The sequence below is a fragment of the Sebastes umbrosus genome, chromosome 10 (genome assembly GCF_015220745.1).
Source record: "Sebastes umbrosus isolate fSebUmb1 chromosome 10, fSebUmb1.pri, whole genome shotgun sequence".
Classification (NCBI taxonomy): domain Eukaryota; kingdom Metazoa; phylum Chordata; class Actinopteri; order Perciformes; family Sebastidae; genus Sebastes; species Sebastes umbrosus.
This window is the reverse complement of record NC_051278.1, coordinates 4,954,905-4,978,238: the sequence shown is the minus strand read 5'-3', so window position 1 is coordinate 4,978,238 and position 23,334 is coordinate 4,954,905. Positions and strand designations below refer to the sequence as shown.

The 23,334-nt window shown below is 41.1% G+C and overlaps 2 protein-coding genes across 3 annotated transcripts; both read right to left on the bottom strand.

The window, feature by feature from the left end:
* Positions 1 to 215: 215 nt before the first annotated feature.
* Positions 216 to 4,736, bottom strand: LOC119495533 (oocyte zinc finger protein XlCOF6-like). 2 transcript variants are annotated; one of them, XM_037782138.1, is made up of 4 exons: positions 4,506 to 4,735; positions 2,769 to 2,857; positions 2,137 to 2,498; positions 216 to 2,053 (listed from the first exon to the last, which is right to left on the bottom strand). In XM_037782138.1, exons 1-4 carry the CDS (start codon positions 4,611 to 4,613, stop codon positions 435 to 437), a joined length of 2,178 nt encoding a protein of 725 aa, XP_037638066.1. In that variant the 5' UTR covers positions 4,614 to 4,735; the 3' UTR covers positions 216 to 434. The 2 variants fall into 2 exon arrangements, with proteins under 2 accessions (XP_037638066.1, XP_037638065.1); XM_037782137.1 differs by having other exon boundaries at positions 2,137 to 2,857; positions 4,506 to 4,736.
* A 1,810-nt stretch (positions 4,737 to 6,546) lies between these two features.
* On the bottom strand, positions 6,547 to 22,473 carry acss1 (acyl-CoA synthetase short chain family member 1). Its single transcript, XM_037782143.1, has 14 exons — positions 22,036 to 22,473; positions 19,550 to 19,646; positions 17,329 to 17,528; positions 15,930 to 16,105; positions 15,538 to 15,690; positions 13,605 to 13,752; positions 13,045 to 13,182; positions 12,093 to 12,185; positions 11,031 to 11,143; positions 8,576 to 8,702; positions 8,365 to 8,492; positions 8,070 to 8,133; positions 7,023 to 7,144; positions 6,547 to 6,913 (listed from the first exon to the last, which is right to left on the bottom strand). Exons 1-14 carry the CDS (start codon positions 22,379 to 22,381, stop codon positions 6,746 to 6,748), a joined length of 2,073 nt encoding a protein of 690 aa, XP_037638071.1. The 5' UTR covers positions 22,382 to 22,473; the 3' UTR covers positions 6,547 to 6,745.
* Positions 22,474 to 23,334: the final 861 nt, after the last annotated feature.

Here is a 23,334-nt window from a genome sequence, read left to right as displayed (position 1 = left end):
AGAAAAAGTAATAAATGAAAAAGTGAAAAAAAACACATTCAAATTAAAATAATAAATAAACATCAAAAGTAAAAGCAAATAATAAATTAGAATAAATTAAGCAAAACAAATATTACCATAAACATGAAAGGGAGCTAAAAACATGTCATTTACATCATTAAATGGACTTTAAACTTTTAAATTCCGGGAAGAAAGTAGAAAATTAGGGACAGAAATGAATGTTGCATTTATTTATTTATGGTATTTACACACAATAACAAACATGTCTTTTCGGCCTGAACATATGGGAGATCAGTCTGGATGATGTCAGGGAGGATTTCTGATAAATATTTCCATCAAATAACTAATTTTTCACTCGATTTAGTCCCTTCACCCTCAAATTACATCCTGTTCCTGTCGGACTGTTCCTGTTGGACTCCTCCTGTCTGCGGCGTTCATTGAGCAGAGACACACTTGTGCTCCCGTAGGCTCCTCATGGAGGTGAAGCTCCGGCTGCAGGAGGAGCAGCTGAACGGTTTCTGACCCGTATGAACTAGCTGGTGAGACTTCAGGTTGTTGTTCTGACTGAATGTTTTCCCGCAGACGCTGCACTCGAACGGTTTCTCTCCGCTGTGGACGCGTTTGTGTCTGACGAGGTTTTGCGACACGCTGAAACTCTTCCCGCAGAACTCGCAGACATACGGTTTCTCTCCACTGTGTGTGCGCTCGTGCAGCTTGGCGCTCGCCTGCGTGGAGAACGTTTTCTGACACTGAGCGCAGCTGAACAGTTTCCCCTCCGAGTGGCTGCGTCGGTGCGTCTTCAGGTAGCTGAGCGAGCTGTAGCCGCGGCCACACACGTCGCAGGAGAACACTTTGTTGCCGGCGTGCAGCTGCAGGTGAGTTTTAAGGATCTGGGCGGTGGTGAAGCTCTTCCCACACTCGTGGCAGGTGTGAGCTTTCTGCCCGCTGTGAGCCAACTGGTGGCGTTTCAGCGACGTGGACGAGGAGAAGTTTTTTCCACACTCACTGCAGCTGTACGGTTTGATGCCAGCATGGCTCCGCTCGTGTACCAGCAGCGCGCTGCGCTGTCTGAAGCCCTTCCCGCAGGCGTTGCAGATGAACGCCCACTCGCCGCTGTGCACGGCGTGGTGTACCTTCAGGTGTCCCGCCTGCGTGAAGCTGCTGCCGCACACGTCGCAGCTGAACTCCCGTCGGCCCGAGTGGACGAGCCGGTGGCGGCGAAGGTTGGCCGACACGCTGAAGTTCTTCCCGCAGGTGTCACAGCTGAAGGCCTTCTCTCCGGTGTGGACGCGGCGGTGAACCGACAGGCTGCTCCGGCTGGAGAAACAGTTCCCGCACTGCTCGCAGGTGTGCGGCCGCTCACCGGTGTGCGTCTTCTGGTGAACTCTGAGGCCGCTCCGCTGGCTGAAGGTCTTCCTGCAGACGCTGCAGGTGAACGGCCTCAGTCCTTTGTGGACGGTCAGCTGGTGGACGTGGACGCTGCGGAGCGTGGTGAATCCTTTCTCGCACGTGGGACATTTAAAGGGTTTGTCCTTCAGGTGGACTCTCTGGTGTGCAGACAGGTAGCTGTGTTTAGAGAACTCCTTCCCACACTCCACACACCTGAACCTGTTGTTTGTCTTCTGACAGGTGAGTCTGTGCTCTCGGAGGCAGCACTTCGCCGCCAGCGTCTCGCCGCAGGACGAACACGTGAGCAGCCGGCCGCGGCGCCCCCAGCTCGACGTCTGGTGCGTCCTGAGGTGGCCGCGGGTCCCGAACGCCTTCCCGCAGTGAGAACAGCGGTAGGGCCGCTGCTTGTTGTGCACGGTGAGCTGGTGGACGCGGACGCTGCTGCGGGCGGAGAACGCCTTCCCACAGGTGGGGCAGGTGAAGGGCCGCTCTCGGCTGTGGACTCGCATGTGAGCGCTCAGGTTGGTCCGTCTGGAGAAGCTGCTGCTGCAGACGCTGCAGCTGAAGGTCCGCCCGCTGCCCGCCGGACCAGTCTGCTTTGATTGGCTGCTGTCACCTGTCGGAGCGTCTGATTGGTGGCTCAGCTCCACCTGAACGTCTCCTGCTGCAGAGGGAGATGAAAGAGAAGGAAGGATGAACATGTAGCAGCTCCTCTGATCACATGACGCTGGTTCATTGAGTCCTTACTGTAATTCTGCTCCTGGTTCTCCTCCTTCAGCTTCATCGGCTCGTAGTTCTCCTCCTTCAGCCTCCTCAGCTCCTGGTTCTCTTCCTGTAGCCTCCTCATCTCCTGGTTCTCTTCCTGCAGCCTCGTCAGCTCCTGGTTCTCCTCCTGTAGCCTCCTCAGCTCCTGGTTCTCCTCCTGCAGCCTCCTCAGCTCATGGTTCTCCTCCTTCAGCCTTCTCAGCTCCTGGTTCTCCTCCTGCAGCCTCCTCAGCTCCTGGTTCTCCTCCTGCAGCCTCCTCAGGTCCTGATTCTCCTCCTGTAGCCTCCTCAGCTCCTGGTTCTCCTTCTGCAGCCTCCTCAGCTCCTGGTTCACTTCCTGTAGCCTCCTCATCTCCTGGTTCTCTTCCTGCAGCCTCGTCAGCTCCTGGTTCTCCTCCTGTAGCCTCCTCAGCTCCTGGTTCTCCTCCTGCAGCCTCCTCAGCTCATGGTTCTCCTCCTTCAGCCTTCTTAGCTCCTGGTTCTCCTCCTGCAGCCTCCTCAGCTCCTGGTTCTCCTCCTGCAGCCTCCTCAGGTCCTGATTCTCCTCCTGTAGCCTCCTCAGCTCCTGGTTCTCCTTCTGCAGCCTCCTCAGCTCCTGGTTCACTTCCTGTAGCCTCCTCAGCTCCTGGTTCTTCTCCTGCAGCCTCCTCAGCTCCTGCAGCAGAGCCTCTCCGAGTCTCCTCATCACAGCCAGCAGCTCCTCCTGCAACACACACGTATACATATATATATATATATAAATTATATATATAAAGGGGATCTATTGTTGGATTAGGCTGATTTAGTTTTAACCAGGTGTTCCTAATAAACTGTGTAAATCATTCAGATTCAATATACATAAACAAGCAGAAAGTACATTTTATATTAAAAACATAAAAACCAAAGAAAACACACAGTCTGATTCTCTGTTAAATTCAATAATCCGACTCCCAGCAGAGAAAATGTGCATGTGAATTCACCATTTTTATCTCATATTTCTGGGGTTATCACCTGATTCTCACATATTTTCGGATTAAAATAATAATAATAAAAAAAACATCTCTCTTGTTAAAACCTCAGAACTTAAAATAAAATAATAAAATGTTGAAAGAAAAACCTAAACAGTTAACACACTGAATATGAAATGTGAAGATATGAGATTAAATATTATACATCATTATTGTAATAATAAAGTAACACGTCTGGATCAGTATTTGTACTGTGTTTCAGTTTTTAGTCTGTATTAAATAATATAATTAATGAATAACTAAAGCTAATAACCAGCGGTGGAGGAAGTCCTCAGGTCCGTTACTGCAGTGAAAGTACTACTGAGAGAGTACTACTGCAGTAAAAGTACTACTGAGAGAGTATTCAGGTCTGTTACTGCAGTAGAAGTACTACTGAGAGAGTACTACTGCAGTAAAAGTACTACTGAGAGTACTACTGCAGTAAAAGTACTACTGAGAGAGTATTCAGGTCCGTTACTGCAGTAGAAGTACTACTGCAGTAAAAGTACTACTGAGAGTACTACTGCAGTAAAAGTACTACTGAGAGAGTATTCAGGTCCGTTACTGCAGTAGAAGTACTACTGAGAGAGTACTACTGCAGTAAAAGTACTACTGAGAGTACTACTGCAGTAAAAGTACTACTGAGAGAGTACTACTGCAGTAAAAGTACTACTCAGAGAGTACTACTGCAGTAGAAGTACTACTGAGAGAGTACTACTGCAGTAAAAGTACTACTGAGAGTACTACTGCAGTAAAAGTACTACTGAGAGAGTACTACTGCAGTAAAAGTACTACTGAGAGTACTACTGCAGTAGAAGTACTACTGAGAGAGTACTACTGCAGTAAAAGTACTACTCAGAGAGTACTACTGCAGTAGAAGTACTACTGAGAGAGTACTACTGCAGTAAAAGTACTACTGAGAGTACTACTGCAGTAGAAGTACTACTGAGAGAGTACTACTGCAGTAAAAGTACTACTCAGAGAGTACTACTGCAGTAGAAGTACTACTGAGAGAGTACTACTGCAGTAAAAGTACTACTGAGAGTACTACTGCAGTAGAAGTACTACTGAGAGAGTACTACTGCAGTAAAAGTACTACTCAGAGAGTACTACTGCAGTAGAAGTACTACTGAGAGAGTACTACTGCAGTAGAAGTACTACTGAGAGAGTACTACTGCAGTAAAAGTACTACTCAGAGAGTACTACTGCAGTAGAAGTACTACTGAGAGAGTACTACTGCAGTAGAAGTACTACTGAGAGTACTACTGCAGTAAAAGTACTACTGAGAGAGTACTACTGCAGTAGAAGTACTACTAAGAGAGTACTACTGCAGTAGAAGTACTACTAAGAGAGTACTCAGCTGACCTCAGTCTTTGACTCTTCTTCTTCTTCTCTGTGTTTGAGTCGCTGACAGATTTCAGTCACCACCGTCAACAGGAAGTCCTCCAGCAGCTGCTCCACAGAGGAACACATCTTATAGCACCAAATAAAGATGAATTAAGAGGAATTAAACCTCACAGAGGATCAGTCTCTGGTGTTGTTGTCACTGAGCGGCCATTACTGCAACCTCACTGACGTCACATCCGGTTTTACGACAGCAGGAGTGAGCGGAAGTGCGCATGACCGCCCCCTGCTGGCCGGAAGTCAAACACACCACCACAACAACAACAACAACAACAACAGCAATAAAAGTACATCAATAAAACTCTATTTATAACCAACTGAGTACTTACATCAGTATTACACATTATTACCCATGATTATTACACAAAAGTTGTTTTTAAATTTTAAATATCTGTAATATATTAATTGTTATGTATTTGTAACTATAATATATACATATATATATATATATATGTATATATATATATATATATATATATATATATATATATAACAGACAGACAGCAATTTTAATGTTAATTGGTGAATCTTTATTTCAGTACGTTCATGACACACAGAGTTTCTGATCCGATCAATTGTCAATAAACCATTGGCAGAGCATTTTGGCAAATTGTTTTTGGGCGCTACCCACATAATCAGCTGTGCTGCTCATCCCAAAAATGCATGATCCTTACAAGTTTGACATCATTGTGAAGGTAAATAAACACGCTTTCCAACAATATAAAATACAATGCCAATTAGCATTGTAACAACAGAGAAATAATTCACCGAACACAAGTTTCTGAACTTTTTTTTCCAAGTTTATATATACATATAAATATATGTATAAACTCTAATAAGATGTAAAACAGACAGACATCAGAGTTTAAGTTTATTAGTGAATCTTTATTTCTGTAGGTTCATGATACACAGAGTTTCTGATCCAATCAACTGTCAATAAACAATTTCAGCTGCAAAACTCTAAATCTATAAAAATAAGTTCATGTTCACAAAATATTTATCTGTTAAATAGAAATCATCTGAAGAAAAAAGAGTCGAGGAAAATAGAAGAAAAGGACTTGATTCAGATATTTTTGGGCTCAAACTCTAAAATATATTTGAATTAAAATCTAATTTAAAATGAACAAATAATTAATATATTGTTTTCATAACCCAAAATACGATTAGAAATTTAAGTTTTGTTCAAAACTAAAACACAGGAGGCACCAACACTATAAAAAGTTTACAGTAAATTTGACATTTGAAATAAAAAAAAACGTGTTCTTAGAGGATTTAAGGCTGATGACACACACACACATATATATATATATATATATATATATATATATACATATATATATATATATATAGCTTAGCATAAAGACTGGAAACAGGGGGAACCACTTCCTCCCTGTGTTTTAAAGATGGCAGCAGGAAGTTCTTCTTCCTCTATCCTTCACTCTGCTTCCTGTACTTCTTTTTACTTTTCTTTTTTTATTGCCTTTATTTCACAAACTGGTCATACAGGTTCAATTACAAAGACATGTGCAAAACTGTAAAAGGAACAACAAGACAAAATAACAGATGCCAGGGGATAAACAGTTTACAAGTACAAAGCCAGGGAAAATAAACATTTAGATAAATATATTAAAAGGAGGTGCATAAAGTTACTGTCTTAATAGCTTTTTTGTTTTCGGAGGAGAGAATCAATTTCAAATCAATGTTCAAATACAAAAAAATGAAGGTTTAGATTTACTAAATTTGGATTTATATATATGAAATTTAGCTAAAAGAATAATCAGATTAATAATATAATCTTCTTTGATTTTTGTTTGTTACCTTTATGGAAACCAAACAAAACATTCTCTAGACATAGAATAAAATCAGGGTCATTATTATCAATAATGAATCTACTCAAGTCTTTCCACAGCCTGTTGCTATGGTCACAGTGCCAGAATAAATGAAGAAGAGTTTCTGGGAGTACATCGCAGAATGAACAGTTTACATTGATGTCTGGTTTAAATTTAACAAGATAATGACTTGCTGGATAATATCTGTGAAGGATTTTAAAGGATACTTCTCTTATTTTGTTTGTCGAAAGATACTTATAGGGTAGAGTCCAGATGTTCTTCCACTTGAGGTCTTTTACAAGGTTGTTCCAGTAATTGACAACATAAGGCACACAAACAATATCATTCTGAAATAAATGACGTATACCTTTATTATTTTTGCTTCCTGTACTTCTCGTGGGCCTCGATGATCTCCTTGACGACGGACGGGTCGTCCAGAGTCGACACGTCGCCGAGGTCACCCGTCATCTCCGTGGCAACCTTCCTGAGGATCCGCCTCATGATCTTCCCAGAGCGAGTCTTCGGCAGCCGCTTCACCACCTGAGGGACAACAGGAAATACTGACTCCTGATTGGCTGACAGGTGTCTTCATATCAAGTTAAAAAACACCTGGACTGATGTTCATCCAGGCGTTCCAGGTGTGCCTCACCAGGAAGTGCTCCGGGACGGCGTATCTGGCGATCTTTGTGGAGACGAGTTCTCTGAGCTGCTGGAGGACGACGGGGACGTCGTCAACGCAGTCCTCCTTCAAAACCACGAAGGCAAACGGTACTGAGGCCACACAAAGAAACACACGTTTTAAACACCGTTAACTTCACTACATCAACCAGCTGAAGCAATAAACTAAAGATTACGTTCGTCATTCAAGGACAGAAAGAACTACAAAATGCTGTAAAACAAAGATCTTCTCCTCGTCGCTGAGATTTAGAAAGCTTCAAAGATAACTCTCTAGATACATAAATTAATAAATTAATGTGATTAATATTCTGCTCTGTGATTGGCTCCTTATTATTAACATTAAACTGCTTTTACTGCTGGTTATTGCACTGTTTATCTCTTGTTTACATTTAAATACACTACTTGTATTTTTATATTTTTATATTTTTGCACTCCATGTTTGTGTTCATCCATCCTCTATATGTTCTGAGCTGTATATTTATCAGCAGGTTTACTATCAGACCAGCAGGAGGCAGCAGAGCGCCACTCATCAAACTTCATGTTTAACTTGAGCTCATCTGATTTTTACTGCACAATAACAAGCGACAGTGATACAGCAGACAGACAGCTGCAAACAGATGTTTAATGTTTAATCAGTGTCTTGAGGAACGGTTTACCACTGACGATTAGACTCTTTAAAACGTTTTTATTTTATTTAGTTGTTTGTTCAATACTGTTGTCTTGTGATTTTATGAAGATATTCTGTGTTTATTAATTATATTCTCTTATTTATGTCTGTGTTTTATTGACTCTCCTTAGTTTTTAAATGTGCTCTATAAATAAACTTATTTCACTGAATTATCTTCTTTCTTTTCTTTAGTTTCTACTCCAACGCTCACCTCCATACCTTTATTTTGAAAGTGCCAAAGAGCAATAAAGTTTTATTTTGTATTTGTGCTGACCCCATGCCTGAACACCTGACCAGCAGCTGACATGTTTACATAGAAACAGCAGCAGCAGAGGATCATGGGAGTCTCACCTTCTCCTTTGATGTCATGAGGGAATCCAATTACAGCTGTTTCTGGAACAGCTGGATGTTCATCCTGCAGAACCAAACAAATCACAGATATATTATTATTACTATTATTACTATTAGTTCTTCTTTTTACTATTATTATTTATTCTTCTTTTTGTCATTGTTATTATTAGCTATTATTATTAGTTAGTGCTTCTTCTTATTATTATTAGTTTAATAAATAATGTATCTACAATTCTTATAATCAGAGTGTATTTATATTTATATAAGATGTCTCCTGTGTTTTGTGGCGTCTCACCAGAGCGTCCTCGATTTCCGCCGTACCGAGTCGATGGCCGCTGACGTTGATGACGTCATCCATGCGACCGGTTATCTGGTAGTAACCGTCCTCTGACCGGTACGCTCCGTCACCGGTAAAATAATAACCTGACAGAATAAAAAACATACACACATCAGCTCACAGACTGAGATTATGAATATAAATACATATAAATAAATAAATAACTGACCAGGATACGGTTTGAAATATGCGTCGATGAATCTCTGGTGGTCTCCGTAGATGCTGCGAGCCATCCCAGGCCACGGCCGGCTGATACACAGAGCGCCACTGACGCCGCCACCTGACAGAGGTTCACCCTGACGACAACAGGACGATGGACATATACTCCGATAAATACACACAGCTGGAAACTAGATACTGTAGTGCTGGTAGCACTGTAGCGGTTAGAGTTTAGAAATATTACAACATGAGTCATAACCTCTGATCAGCCACCAAACTCTGTGGAATTTTCTTAGTATTTAAAAAAGTTGCAAAATTTCCCTTGTGACTTTTAGGTTGTAGCGGCTTTTAAAGCTAGAGTGAAGATACTGGTATCTTATGACACCAGGAATCCATCGGTACCAACCATGTCATACTAGCTTGTCATGAAGGAGTTTAAATAACGCTCCAAACTTACGCTAAATTTTGGGGAGGAAAAACTGTCATGTCCATTTTCAAAGGGGTCCCTTGACCTCTGACCTCCAGATGTGTGAATGTAAATGGGTTCTCTGGGTACCCACGAGTCTCCCCTTTACAGACATGCCCACTTTATGATAATCACATGCAGTTTGGGGCAGGTCATAGTCAAGTCAGCACACTGACATACCTACAGCTGTTGTTGCCTGTTGGGCTGCAGTTTGCCATGTTATGAATTGAGCATATTTTTATGCTAAATGCAGTACCTGTGAGGGTTTCTGGACAATATCTATCTATAATAATAATAATAATAATATTTTTATATTGTAGTATTTCTACTTTGACTGTGAATACTGCTTCTACCACTGAATAAACCACTAAATCACCTCTCATAAAACATTTCAGGGTCATTTGTTTCAGTAGAACCTGATCGACCGTCTATCTGGTCGGTCTGTTGGTAGATTTCCACGCTGAGAATGAGGCCAGCGTCAAACTGTCGATGAAACACATGACGGCCGCCGTTTGTGTTAACTCAGAGAGGATTGGAGTGAAAGTGAAGTGACCTCGACCTCCTCTGAGGATGAAGTGTGAAACTGAAGGAGGCCTAATCTAATCTAATCTACACTCAGTAACCAGCGATGATGAGAAACCCTCGAGCGCCCGCAGATTACAGTCCTTTAATAGAAGGAGGGAAATGGGGAAACTAGCGGATAATTAATTTGGGGGCGCGGTGATCATCCTGAAAGTCTGTTAATCAAAGCAAACAGATGCTGCTGGTCCTGTTTTAATAGAAAGATTAAACTGAGAGAAAGAAAGAGAGGGTGTCATTCTTAGGCTTGTTTGACCTCTTACATCTAAAGGTCAAGTGGGGTTAACGAGACGCAGGGATTGATGGGGGATCAGATCTGAAGCTGATTGGGGGAGGGCTAACTGGAAACCTATCAAATCAGTCTTTAAAACACACTTTCATCAACAGAAACTCAATATTTTCACTTATATCAACACTTTTCTTTTGTTATTTTCATGTCATGTGTCCAAATATTTTTCTTTAAAAATCTCATGTGCAGAGTCAAAACACCAATGAACTGATCCTAGTGACAGAAGAGTTGTCTGTGTATCTAAAGACTAAAATTAACAATCACAAAGAGACAAGAAAACAACCACAAAGAGTCTAAAAACGACCACAAAGAGACCTAAAGATGCACAAAACGACCACAATGAGACACAAAACGACCACAAAGAGACATAAAGAGACTCAAAACGACTAAAAAGAGACTCAAAGAGACTCAAAGCAACAACTAAGAGATGCAAAACGAAAATAAAGTGATGCAAAGAGACTCAAAACAGAGACATAAAGAGATGCAAAATGACCACAAAGAGACACAAAACGAACACAAAGAGATGCAAAACTACCACAAAGAGACTCAAAATTACAAAAAAGAGACACAAAACAACCACAAAGAAACACAAAAATCCCACAAAGAGACACAAAACGACCTCAAAGGAACACAAAACAACAACAAAGAGATGCAAAACAACCAAACTTAAAGGTAAAGTTCTACCTTTTTAGGATGTCCTTATATGAAGCTACAACCAGCGGCTGGTTAGCTTAGCTTAGCATAAAGACTGGAAACAGGGGGAAACTGCTAGCCTGGCTTATTGCAGAGGTAACATAATCCACCTACCAGCTCCTCTAAAGCTCTCTGATTAACACGTTATATATCTCTTTGTTGAATCTGAACAAAAACTGAAGTGTAAAAACAACAATCTGTGGTTTTATTCTTAGATAGGACCAGTCTAGAGTAGAGGTCTGGGACCAGGGTGTGACTATACATATACTTTACTAACTAAGTGTGAAGTTACTGGTGAAGTCCTAATCAGACGTTTGAACATCAGGTTCTCTGGCTATGAGCTCACAGTTGGTTTCAACAAACCAGCCAAAGACTGAACAGCTTTCCTTGTTCAGAGTATTTAAGTGTTGTTTTGTGTTGGTGCAGCTCTGTTTTCACCTCCTCTCCCATGAGATCAGGCTGGATACCGAAGAACGGCCTCATTGCCATCGCTGGGATGATGGCGGCTCCTTCCTCTGCAGGACGAGGGGCGATACAGACGCCACCGGTCTCTATACGGGGAGGAAGTGGACAGGATTTACTCCACAGAGGAGGAGGGTGTTACTCTGTGATATGGCGTTCGAGTGCAGCTGGGTTTGTTCATCAAATATTTGATGATAAATATTAAACCAGGCGTTAACGCACCTGCAGACTGACGTGCCTGCAGCAGGTAGGCGTGTTTGTAACGCTGAGGTCAGGTCATTCAAGATTTACTGTTGATATTAAAACTGATATTACTAGAGGCAGCCACAGTCTGAAGGGGACTACTTTAATGTTTGTTAATCTGTGTGATATGTATGAATATTTATTTCTAATCAAATACATAAAGTAAATATTTAACATTAATTCTATATGCAGCGGTTACCTCAGGCTGCCACTAGAGGGCCTCAGATGTTGCTTCTACATGCAGCTTTAATTTCCTTTAATTTCTTAATTTATTGGGGATTTTTCTCCTTTTAAGAGAAAGAAGCAGCTGGCAGAGAGTCTAAAGTCTGATTTAAAAACAACACACACACTCACTGGGTGGTGATTGTCGAGGAATTAGGTCACACACACACACACACACACTCTCTGTCAGTGATCCTCGACGATCTTGTCCTGGGGGGTTGGCGTTGGGTTGACGTTGGGTTGGCGTTGGGGGTCTAAGTGTGTTGAGGATTTGATCTTAATTCATTTTCTGCAGAGCTGCAGATGTTCTGCTGCTAATCGTTGAAATTAGGGTTAAAGCTTCAGTAAAGAGAGAATCAGGCGGACTTAAAGAGGAAACCACATCTGATGGTACGTGTCCACAGCCTCCGTCCTTCCAATTCATTGTCTATGTAAGCAGCCGTGCAATGCATTCTGGTAGCATGGCGGCGCGTTTCAAGAGACAGGTCGTCACGTCGCCCGCTCTTCATTTGCATATAGTTGAGGTCTAGGCTACTTTATGTACTGAGCTGACGACTACTCGTTATGTCTCACCTGTCTGCCACCAGGTGTCCACAAGAGGACAGCGTCCGTCTCCAACCACACTGTGGAACCAGTGCCAGGCCTCGTGGTTAATGGGCTCTCCCACTGCAAACACACACACACACACACACACACACACACACACACACAGTTTATATGGTTTCATAAAACTTACAACAGCTTCCAGTTTGTCCTTGTTGCTTCTAGAGCTGTTAATGGGATAATAACACATAAACGCAACTTGTGATTTTTAGGTTGTAGCCGGCTCAGTTTTAAAAGAGTGAAGATACTGGTAACATATGAAACTAAAGAATCCATTGGTACCAACCATGTCATACTAGCTTGTCATGAAGGAGGCTAAATAACGCTCCAAACTTATGCTAAATTTTGGTGAGGAAAAACTAGCATGGCCATTTTCAAAGGGGTCCCTTGACCTCAGACCTCAAGATATGTGAATGTGTGAGGGTTTTTGTCCAAAAAAATTTCCGAAAAATGTCCCAAAAAAATCGTCGTTGTTGTCGTAGTCGTTGTTGTCGTAGTCGTTGAAGTTGTTGTCGTTGTCGTCGTCGTCGCCGTCGTCGTCATCGTCATTGTCATCGTCGTCATCGTCGTCATCGTCGTCATCGTCATAGACGTTGTTGTCGTTGTCATCGTTGTCGTTTTTTTTTCCGTAGCCGCTGTCGTCGTTGTCATCGTCGTTATTGTTGTCGTCGTTGTTGTCGTCATAGTCATTGTTGTTATTATTACTATTATAATTATTATTATTATTTATACATCTTTTATAATAATCCAGATGTAGAACACTGACACTAATGAGTATTTTTGATACTTTAAATACATTTTGATGCCAGTACTTTATTTACTGAAGTAAATCTCTGAATGCATTACTTTTACATGTACTGGAGTATTTTAATGGTGTGGTACTGCCACTTCAGTAGAGTATCTGAGTACTTGTTGGTGGTACCTGATGCGAGCGTCCTCAGAGACGAGCGGTCGTACTTCTTCACCCAGCTCTCGTCGTACTTCAGCAGCAGACGCAGAGCCGTCGGCGCTCCGTAGAACTGGGTGATCCTCAGACGCTCCACCGTCTCCCAGTACCGGCCTGATGGACACACACACACATGAACACATGAACACACACATGAAGACACATGAACACATGAACACACTGTACGAACCAACAACAAACAGGTCAAAGGTCAAGCCCATATACTTCCTTTCAGGAACTCAGATGAAACCCGACAACAAAACAATAGAGGTGAGATAAAGAGGCAACTGAAGGTCATAAACATTACTGAGTAACCAGGAAGTCTCCATTCATTCATTCATTCATTCAGCACACCTCAGCTCTACTCTCAGCTGACTCTGAGAGGAGGATGAGGAGGAGGATTGGATGTTTGTTGGTGAAATGCATGTTGGGAGTCGTAGTAAACTTCTTTTTTATCAGAGAAGCAGATGTTTTCTGAGACAGCTGTTCCTGTTCTGGTGGTCTGGAGCCTGCAGGTCTCTGGTTCTGGATCTTACCTGGGTCTGGGTAAACCGGTGTGCTCTCAAACAGGACGGTGGTGGCGCCGTTGCTCAGCGGGCCGTACACCACGTAGCTATGTCCCGTTATCCAGCCGACGTCCGCCACGCAGCCGAACACGTCGCCGTCCCGGTGGTCGAACACGTACTGGAGAAATCACAAAACGACAACACGACGGTTAACGCTTCAGGTTCACATCGCTCGGACTACAACTGTCTGCTTCTAATAAACTACATCTCCCACAAGATGATAATGATGCAGTTTTTCTGCAAGAATTAAAAAACAAACAAACAGGATTTTTTTTGTTTCCATTCTGTTTGTTATTATTTATAATGCACTTTTTTGCAAAAATGATTGAAAAATTCATTGTACCAGCATTTCTATTTTTTTGGGTGGGAAGTGTTTGTGGTGGGATCACGTTTGAAAACGCCCTGATTAGTGGAGTTTACATTCAAGCGAATACTTTTGAAATGTTGATGAAAAAGAACGGTGAATTAGGAGCATTTCCATCAGCTGGTTTGGAGCAAATTAACTCGTCTACAGTGTAGTTTGGTCAGTAGTTGGCGCTATAGGCTGGCTGTACATTATACCGCTTATTACACGGCTACTTACTGAAGAAATCAATAATTTGACACAAAAATGGTCCTCCAGAGTTCGAGACCAGAACTGCACCCATAGCAACGGTCTGTTATACATAGCAACGGTCTGCTATACATAGCAACGGTCTGCTATACATAGCAACGGTCTGCTATACATAGCAATGGTTAGTTATAATGAGAATTATTATTATCAGTCGACTCAAATGATCCCAAAACACAACAGAAGTAGTGACCAATCAGTGATCAGAGAGTCTGATGAGTCCTGATGAATGAACCGTTCAGTGAACTCTGAATGTTTTAACTGTTTAGAGGAAAAATCTGGAGACAAGAAGAGACGTTCAGCAACACCTCCGCCCTGTCTGTCTCAGTGTCTCTGTCCCTGCTGTGGACTCAGCGGTCCTCGTCTCTCTCTCTGTCTCAGTGTCTCTCAGTGTGTGTCTCTCTCTCTCTCTCTCTCAGTGTCTCTCAGGAGCTCTCTCTCTCTCTCTCTGTCTCAGTGTCTCTCTGTCTCAGTGTCTCTCAGTCTCTCTCTCTCTCAGTGTCTCTGGCGTGAACTCAGTGTTTCTTGTCTTTTTCAGATAAAGCAGCTTTTGTTCTGTTGTTTCATCCAAACAAGCAGCGAATCAAAAACTCTGATCTGCTTTACAAATGACCACTGATGACTAGAGGGAGGGGGTTATTATGGTTTATGTTAACATGTAACATTACACACACACACACACACACACACACACACACACAGAAAGTAGATATTGCTGCTTGTCAATCAGAAAAAGCTAATTTAAAGCTATTCAGAGGCAGATTTATCCTTCTGCTCTTCTCTCTCCTCCTCCTCCTCCTCCTCTCTCTTCTCCTCCTCCTGTTGTATAACAGCTCCTCTTTGTCTTTATGTCCTCATTAATCACAACGAGCTGCTCTGTTGGTACTGAGTGGACGTTTGTGTTTCATTCCTACTCACCAAACTAAAAACTGACACAACCTTTTCAAAATAAATGTTCCACTTTCCACACTTCCTGTCTGTGTGACGTGAATGTGACAAACATTCAGATAAATATCACCTTAGAGATAAATATAACCTTAGAGATAAATATCACCGTAGAGATAAATATCACGTTAGATAAGAAGGAAAACATTTCTGTACCTCATGAGGAGGTAAGGAGAGATAGAAGAAGAGGAAAGATAGAAGGAGGTAGGGAAGGGAAGAAGGCCATACAATAGGAGACAAAGAGGAAGAGAAAGAAAGGAGAGGAGGAGGTGGAGAAGGACAGAAGGATGTAGGGAAGGATAGGAGGAGGTAGGGAAGGAGACGAGGAGGTGAGGTGTGAGGGAGTACCTGGTGTGTGAGAGAGGTGTACAGCAGGTATCCAGCCTGTGTGTGAACGATGCCTTTAGGTTTCCCCGTACTTCCTGATGTGTAGAGAAGAAACAGAAGATCCTCGCTGTCCAGAGGCTCCGCGGGACAGACGGGGGACACGGAGGACATCACCTGGAATGCAGGACAACAGGTAACTGTACTACTACTACTACTACTACTACTCATACTACTACTGATACTACTGCGGGACAAACGGGGGACACGGAGGACATCACCTGGAACGCAGGACAACAGGTAACTGTACCACTACTACTACTACTGATACTACTACTACTACTACTGATACTACTACTGCAGGACAGACGTGGGACACAGAGGTATTGATCAGGTGTATTGCTCAGGTGTCTCACCTCCTCCAGGGGGACGTCAAGCGGTCCCATCACAGCAGGCTTTTCTGTCCTCTGAGAGACGAAGACGTGTTGGACAGTCGGACAGATCTTCACTGCTGCGTCCACTGTAGCTTTGAGGTCGATGAGTCGGCCGCCTCTCACACCTTGATTACAGGTGACCACGGCTTTACACTGGGCTGCGAACGCAACACACACCTGGTTAATTACACTGAACTTCTCACTCTCTTCCAGAGTCTTTATTTTGTTTATCTACCTGCTAATCAAAGCTAAAATGAAGCATGACGTGTTCAGGAGTTGACTTGACTCCTGTTTAGCTTCACATGTTCTTCATATTGTTCCTGTAATAAACACCGCAGCTTCTAGCAACACTTTACTTTACTGCACCGCACTTTATCTCAAAGACTCTGCCGGTGTGTCCAGCTCATTCCTGCTCATACACTAAGCTAAACTCCCATCATGCTCTGCTTCACCTGCTGCTCAGCTGGGCGTGTAAACGCCGTGTTTGGGTTTGAAGGCAGCGATTGTTTCCAAAACACACAAGCCCTTGAGCGGCGTGTGTGACCTCCAGAGATCTGCCATGAGCAACTACTGAGAGCTGCAGCTCCGTTTATATCTGTGGACGCTGTGAATGACTGGTGGGTGGAGCCACAGTTACAGGTTCAGCTCCCATCAGAGTTCAGAGTGATCCTGTGTGAAGGTCTGGGAATATAATGGAAATAAGAATAAAAGTAAACAGCTCCTCCCCTCAGGTTCCTGCTGCTCTGACCTTCATGCTGCTGCAGCTGAAGGAAAAGTGTTCAGATAAACTTCTCGACGACTCTCAACATGAAGTTTTGTCCAATGATCACCTACTTTCTAGTACTACTTTAATACTACTAACTGACATTCAGAACAGGTCCGTAGCCAAGACTGTAGAAATACTATCATAGTATAATAAGTCCCCCACTGTGACAACGCTTACCCTAAGTAATGTTTGACCAATTTTATTTTTCAATATTTTCTCTATTAATTTAAGCACTAAAGTATGTTTTTGGCAAGTTTTTATCACCCTACAAATGTCCAATAAAAAGTCTGAAAAATGTCTGAAAAAAGTCTTAAAATGTTTATAATGTTAAAATTTGGGATGTGCGCTACCACCTTATATTGATTGAACAAGAATGATGAACCACATTTCATACATTTCAACCAGATATTTCACTAAAATATACAAAAGTCAACCTCATGGTGACAGGAAATGTGCTGCAAAACCAAACCTAGGAGCTAAAAGCAGCTAAAAAGCTCCAGATGCAGTCTCTCTAACATCCAGTCGTTGCTGCCCCAATAATACTCTGAGTTGAAGTGAATATGAAAACCCTCCTCAAGGTTTAGGTTAGAACAAAGGGCCCGGAGGAAGACTCACCATCCTGGATCCTCCCTGCTAGGGCCTCTGAGCTGAAGCCAGCAAACACCACGGTGTGCACCGCTCCGATACGGGCGCACGCCAACATGGCCGCCACCGCAAGTGGTGACACCGGCATGTAAATGGCCACCGTGTCCCCCTTTTGGATCCCATGGTTCTTGAGGGTGTTGGCCAGGCGGCAGGTCGTCTCCAGCAGCTCTCTGTTGGACAAACAACAGGACACTGGGTTGATGGTGATGATGATGATGATGATGATGATGATATCTTAATCGTCCTCCAAAGGAAAATGTATTGCATGAAAAGAAAGTACATAACTCAGATTCAGTTATGTAAAGCCAAGATTGCAACCCAAGCTGTCCAGTCCAATTCAAGGTAAGGTAGCCTAACAGCCATAAAAAAGAGAAACCGGCTATTATTTATTTTTTAATGTAGACCTAATTGAGAGAGTAGATGTTTTAGAGATGTTTTACAGATAGCTGTAGTTTTTATGGCCTTGTATTCTGACTAACTGCACTCAGATACGTAATACTTAAAGTGGCATTTAATACATTGAAGTTTGGCATTTGGCTTTAAAACGGTAAATGCGCTGGTATACTGTAAATACACCTTCCAAAAGTTAGAAGCAGATAAACAGTTAATAACATTATATCAGTCTTTGAAATCATCAACTATTCACTTGCAGGCACCTTCTGCACATCACTTGTATTCAAATAAATTGTGTAAAATAACTAACTAACATAAGTTATTCATTACCCAACTTGTGTGACTGTTAAACTTTACGAGCTGAACATACGTCTTTTGCACAGACTGCAATATGTTCCGTTACATTTATGGTGCTGAGATAACTTCAGGACAACACACTATGTAGATAACACAAAGACCTGTGTCATCTGCATACAGGAAGGATACAGCTAACTATAGAACAATAACACAATAACACAAGGTATCACTGCTCACTGCTTGACCTCTACTAAAGTAGAGACAAAAGTTTTGCCCTTTTGGAACTAATGGAATTAATGGGCATTAATTAATTAACTAATGGGCATCCTGGACTTCTAACCCCCAAAAGGCACAACTAGACCACACTGCCAACCATCATACCAAATTTGTAGTTCCTAAGTTAAATAGTTTTAGAGTTCTGCTCCGGAAACGAAAGAGTATATAGCGCTATATACCCCCAACTGTGTTGTCGCGGGGGTATAATAAAGAGCAGTATCATCTGCATAGTGGGAGGATATGAGACTTAAAGGTACTATATGTAACTTTTTTCATGTACTAATCGTTTTGTATTGCCAATGTGTGACCGGATTGTAATGTCACTTTGAAAAAATTAGATCTTCCTCGACTTTGTCGGTTGCCTGTAACAGCGTGTGAACTGATTTCTATATATAGGACTCTGGACTGTTTCCCAGGAAAATCCTGTAATGGCAATTTTCATATCTGCAGTTTAACACTGTACCTTTAGATAATCTCAGGGCCTCACATGTTCATCTTTGTCACCATAGGACAGTGACCTGACATTTTAGATCTCTGTAACTGCAAACAACAGATTGCTGAAATACTTGTTATGTCTTGTGATGCTCTGTTGTCTGCTGTGTGCTGACACATTGATATACTTTCTATCCTTCTCTTCTTTTCTTCTTTGCACTTATCTTCATGTTATGCTTTAAATGTATAAATACTGACTACTCTTTGTATTCGGGGCTCACTTGCCACAGTCCACAACAGGTGGCTGTGCTCGTGAGTCCATCTGCAGTCCATCTGCAGATGTTTTAGTTATTAATGTATCCCTTTTTATTAAATTCACTGAAAGACAAGTTGTTACGTTGGTTTGTGTCTTGTTTTAACAGAAACTGCCACCACAATCCAAAAGGATGTGATGTTCATGTGCGCTCCCGAGTGTCTTTCCTCCCTTCAGCTTCCCTACAGCGCCAACAGTGTGTAGCTAACACAGCAAAATACTGTCTTGAGTGGATAACATCAGCTAATTCAACCAGAAGTTATTCTAAATATGATATTTAGAGTAATTGCCGAATGCCCGATATCGCAATGTAGGAAAATAATGAATAATTTGTGTATCCACTCAGTGATTTGGATCTGCTCCAAAATATAAAGAGTTCTTCCGTGGCCCACGCTACAAAATTAGGGGCAGTAGTTTTTCCGTAATCCAGCTGACAAACCGAACTGAAAACATGACCTCCTTGTTTGCAGATGTTCATACCTGTAAGTGATCTTCACCTCAGTGCCCGGTTCGTCTCGCTCCCAGATCAGAGCCACTCGGTCCGGATCTTTCTCAACGTGGACGTCCAGACAGTTCACTGAAACATAAAATCATCTTCAGGAAGACTCTCAGTGTTGTTTACAGTATGATATCACTGTATTTTTACTGTCTTTAAAAACCTCTGACATTCATCAACCCTTTACATTTTCATCAACCTGTAGAAGACCATGTCAACTTTCAACTTAAGTGAAAACAAAAAACTCACATAGGTTTTATAATGATAATAATGTCCTTGCCTAGTTTCAAACATCTGCTATGAAACACTGGGGGGACGGGTTTTAACATTTAGTGTTTTTATCCTGTATCCTGCTTCAATTTAATGTATAACATTTGTTCTGTATGTCGTTTATAGTTCATTTTTTATTCGTTCACTTTTTGTTTCTGTCTGTATTTAAAGTTGGATTGAATCTGTGTGCCTTTGTTTGTTTGTTTTCCTTGATGAATGTGTGGAAATGTGTGTTATGTGTACGTTTATTTATGACAGAATAAAAACTTTATTTTAAAAGGGAAAAAAAGTAAAATTCCCGATTTCTGGCCTAATAGAAAAACCCCTGTGAGGTCAAACCTGGTTAGTGTAATGTCTGGCACGATGGCAAAAAGGAGCTCTGAAATGATTAATCGATTAATTGATTTATTGCTCAACATTGCCACATACTTTGATAATCAACGGATCATAAAATCATTAAGCACAAAGTCCAATCATTGTCCGTTTGCAGCGTCTCCAGTGTGATGATTTGATGTTTTTCTCTGTTTAATATCACCGTAAACTGAATATGTATTTGCTTTTGGACTAGTTGTACAAAACGAGACATTTTAGGATGTCGCTCTGAGACATTTTGAGAGACGTATTTTCACCATTTTCTGACATTTTATAGACCAAACAATTAATGTCTGTTGAACTGAAAAGAAAAATAATCTTTAGTAGCCCAACTGCACTGGATGTGAATCTGTGGAGCCCCAAATGTTGGCTTATGTCTCGTTGGTGACTCCGTAGAAAGAAAGAGAAAGCTTGTTCTATAAATCACATGTGAATGGAAAGACATGAGACCATGTTCTTCCCTGTATTGTGCAGTAATATCCCTTATATCTTGGAATTATTAACACAGTATATGTTGTTTTGGAAAATACAACAAATACACGTCTTCTCGTCTGAGTCGTGTTGAAAGTGATCCTGATGGAAACTGTCTTCATTTATTCTGTGATTGAAAATTAATCCTGAAATGGGATTAACACTGAAGATCCTGTTTGTGTCTCACGCAAAAAAATAATTTATGTAACAAGTGAAAAACAAAATCCTCCTGTATCAGATCGGATACAATACGAATCATCCAGCTGTGGTTATTGGAATATTATTGGATTATTATCAGAGACAGAAAAACAACAGAAAGGAGGATAAAGACACAAAACACTCACTGCACAAACTGTCTCTTTATGTACTATATATACTGGGTATATACTGTATATATATATATATATATATATATATATATATATATATAATTTTTTTTTTTTAAACTGTTATACCTATGGGCCAAGGGGCCATTGGCCACCCCACTTTACAGCCCTGACACACTTTCTTTTTAAGGTTATTAATCGTTGTATCCCTGCAAATACCCCTCTAGTTCAGCACAGTGTAAAAAGCCTCTGTGTGTCCGGACTGGAGGCTGTCAGAGTGTTTTTACTCTCCAGATATCATGTTAATGTGTTGAGCAGCTGTCTGCTCTACTCCATCTCAGCTGAATCTCACATAACCTGAACTCAACTGGCTGAAGTCTATTTTATTTTCGACATGAGGTTGAAAACTCTGAATAATGTATTTTTATAAACACTAAATAATATAAAAAAACACAGAATAATATTTTTAATAAACACTGAATCATATTTTTAATAAACACTTAATAATATATTGAATAAACACTTAATAATATTTTAATAATCCCTGAATATTTTTTTTTTTAAATCCCTGAATAATATATATTTTTTTCTAAACTGAAAAATATTTCTTAATAAACACTGAATTATGTATTTAATAAACACTTAATAATATTTTTAATAAGCACTGAATATTATTTCTTAGTAAACACTGAATAATATTGTAATAAACACTGAATAATATTGTAATAAACACTGAATAATGTATTTAATAAACACTGAATAATGTATTTAATAAACACTGAATAATGTATTTATCCACCTCTTGGAGCAGGTTTATTATTGTGATGCTGATACTTTAGTAACTTTTCAGGAGTTGTAGTACTTGTAGTATTTCTACTCTCTAGTACTGGTATTAGTACTTTTCCTGCAGCAGTAGGAGTTCTCAGCTTCCCGCCTTTACAAAGGGATTGGTTCTATTGATCTATTGATTATCGATCAGCAGACAGATTATTGATTATCGGTCAGCAGACGGTTTATTGATCATGTCTCACCGGACACGTTGAGCTTCCCTCCCAGGAACCAGCTGATCTTCCCGCTGCTGAGCTCGCAATCCCGGACCCGGTGGAACGGTTCCACCCAGCGGAGCCGGTCTGCGGCTGCGGATCCCCAGAACTGATCCGGATCCGAGACCGAGAGCCGGTACAGATCCCGGTAGGAGAGCCGGGACAGCCTGGAGCTCCAGGTGCCCGGTGGAGGAGGAGGAGGAGGTGGAGGTGAAGGTGAAGGAGGAGGCAGAGAGGACACACACCTGTGTTGACCAGGTCCAGTTCTGGTCCTGGTCTGAGCCGGTCTCAGGAGGGTCCTGAAGAGTCTGCTGCTGCTGCTGAGAGCAGCCATGTTGGTGTTCTGCAGTCAGAAGAGTAGCTGACTCAGACTCAGACTCAACCTCCCTCTGGCTCTGGCTCTGTCTCTGTCTGTCTCAGGTGTTCTCAGGTGTGGAGCAACTGTAGTGCGTGACGTCACGTGACGTTTTAAACCAATCACACGCAGCCTGCTGGAGCAAGTGACAGTCAGAGATGGACTAAAGTGACAAACTTTGCTTCTGACAAAGTGACTGAAACTGTTTTTGCATAAATCATTTTTTATTTTTCAATAAATTATTTTCTTTTTATATGATAAAGACTTTCTTACCTCAATTCTTTATTGTTTTATCTCATTTTATTTTATAAATTATGATTATATAATACATCACACATGTATTTAATTTAGTTTTACCAAAATATATCTTTTATCTTATCAAAATTATTTCCCTTTCATTTTCAATGTTATTTAATTGTATTTATATTTTAACACATTTAACAGTTACTGAAACTGTTTTGGAATAAATCATTTTCTTTTTTTTTATGATAAAAAAACTCATTTTATTTTCTATTTATGATTTAATTTATAAATTATAAAATACATCACACATGTATATAATTAATTTTCCTTTATTTAACTAAATAATAACAATGTATATTTTAATATATTTTCTTTATTTCTCCTTCATTTTCAATGTTATTTAATTGTATTCTTAATTTGTTTCCCGTTAATTTTGTTTCTCAGATCAGTTACAGGAGATTAATAACTGAAAACATCATGAATGTTGCTTTTGTGTGGAAAACAGCCACATTAATGTGGTCAAAACATGAGATGTTTTGAGACTCTAAACATCTCATGTTTAGAGTAAAAAAACACACCAAAAAACATCAACATCAAATAAAACAAGTAAAAATGTTCTTTGTTATTTTCCAGTATCTATATGTTTTCATAAACAAGATTCATATAATAATTGAAGCTGAATTATTCAG

Coding starts and splice junctions, on each gene's coding strand:
- LOC119495533 (XM_037782137.1), bottom strand. CDS start 4,613: ATGTGTTCCTCTGTGGAGCAGCTGCTGGAGGACTTCCTGTTGACGGTG. Junction 2,858..4,505: donor AAGAAGAGTCAAAGACTGAG/GTCAGCTGAGTA, acceptor TGTGTGTTGCAG/GAGGAGCTGCTGGCTGTGAT. Junction 2,054..2,136: donor GAACCAGGAGCAGAATTACA/GTAAGGACTCAA, acceptor CTCCCTCTGCAG/CAGGAGACGTTCAGGTGGAG.
- acss1 (XM_037782143.1), bottom strand. CDS start 22,381: ATGGCTGCTCTCAGCAGCAGCAGCAGACTCTTCAGGACCCTCCTGAGA. Junction 16,106..17,328: donor AGCAGGGAGGATCCAGGATG/GTGAGTCTTCCT, acceptor TTGCGTTCGCAG/CCCAGTGTAAAGCCGTGGTC. Junction 11,144..12,092: donor GGACACCTGGTGGCAGACAG/GTGAGACATAAC, acceptor CTCCCCGTATAG/AGACCGGTGGCGTCTGTATC.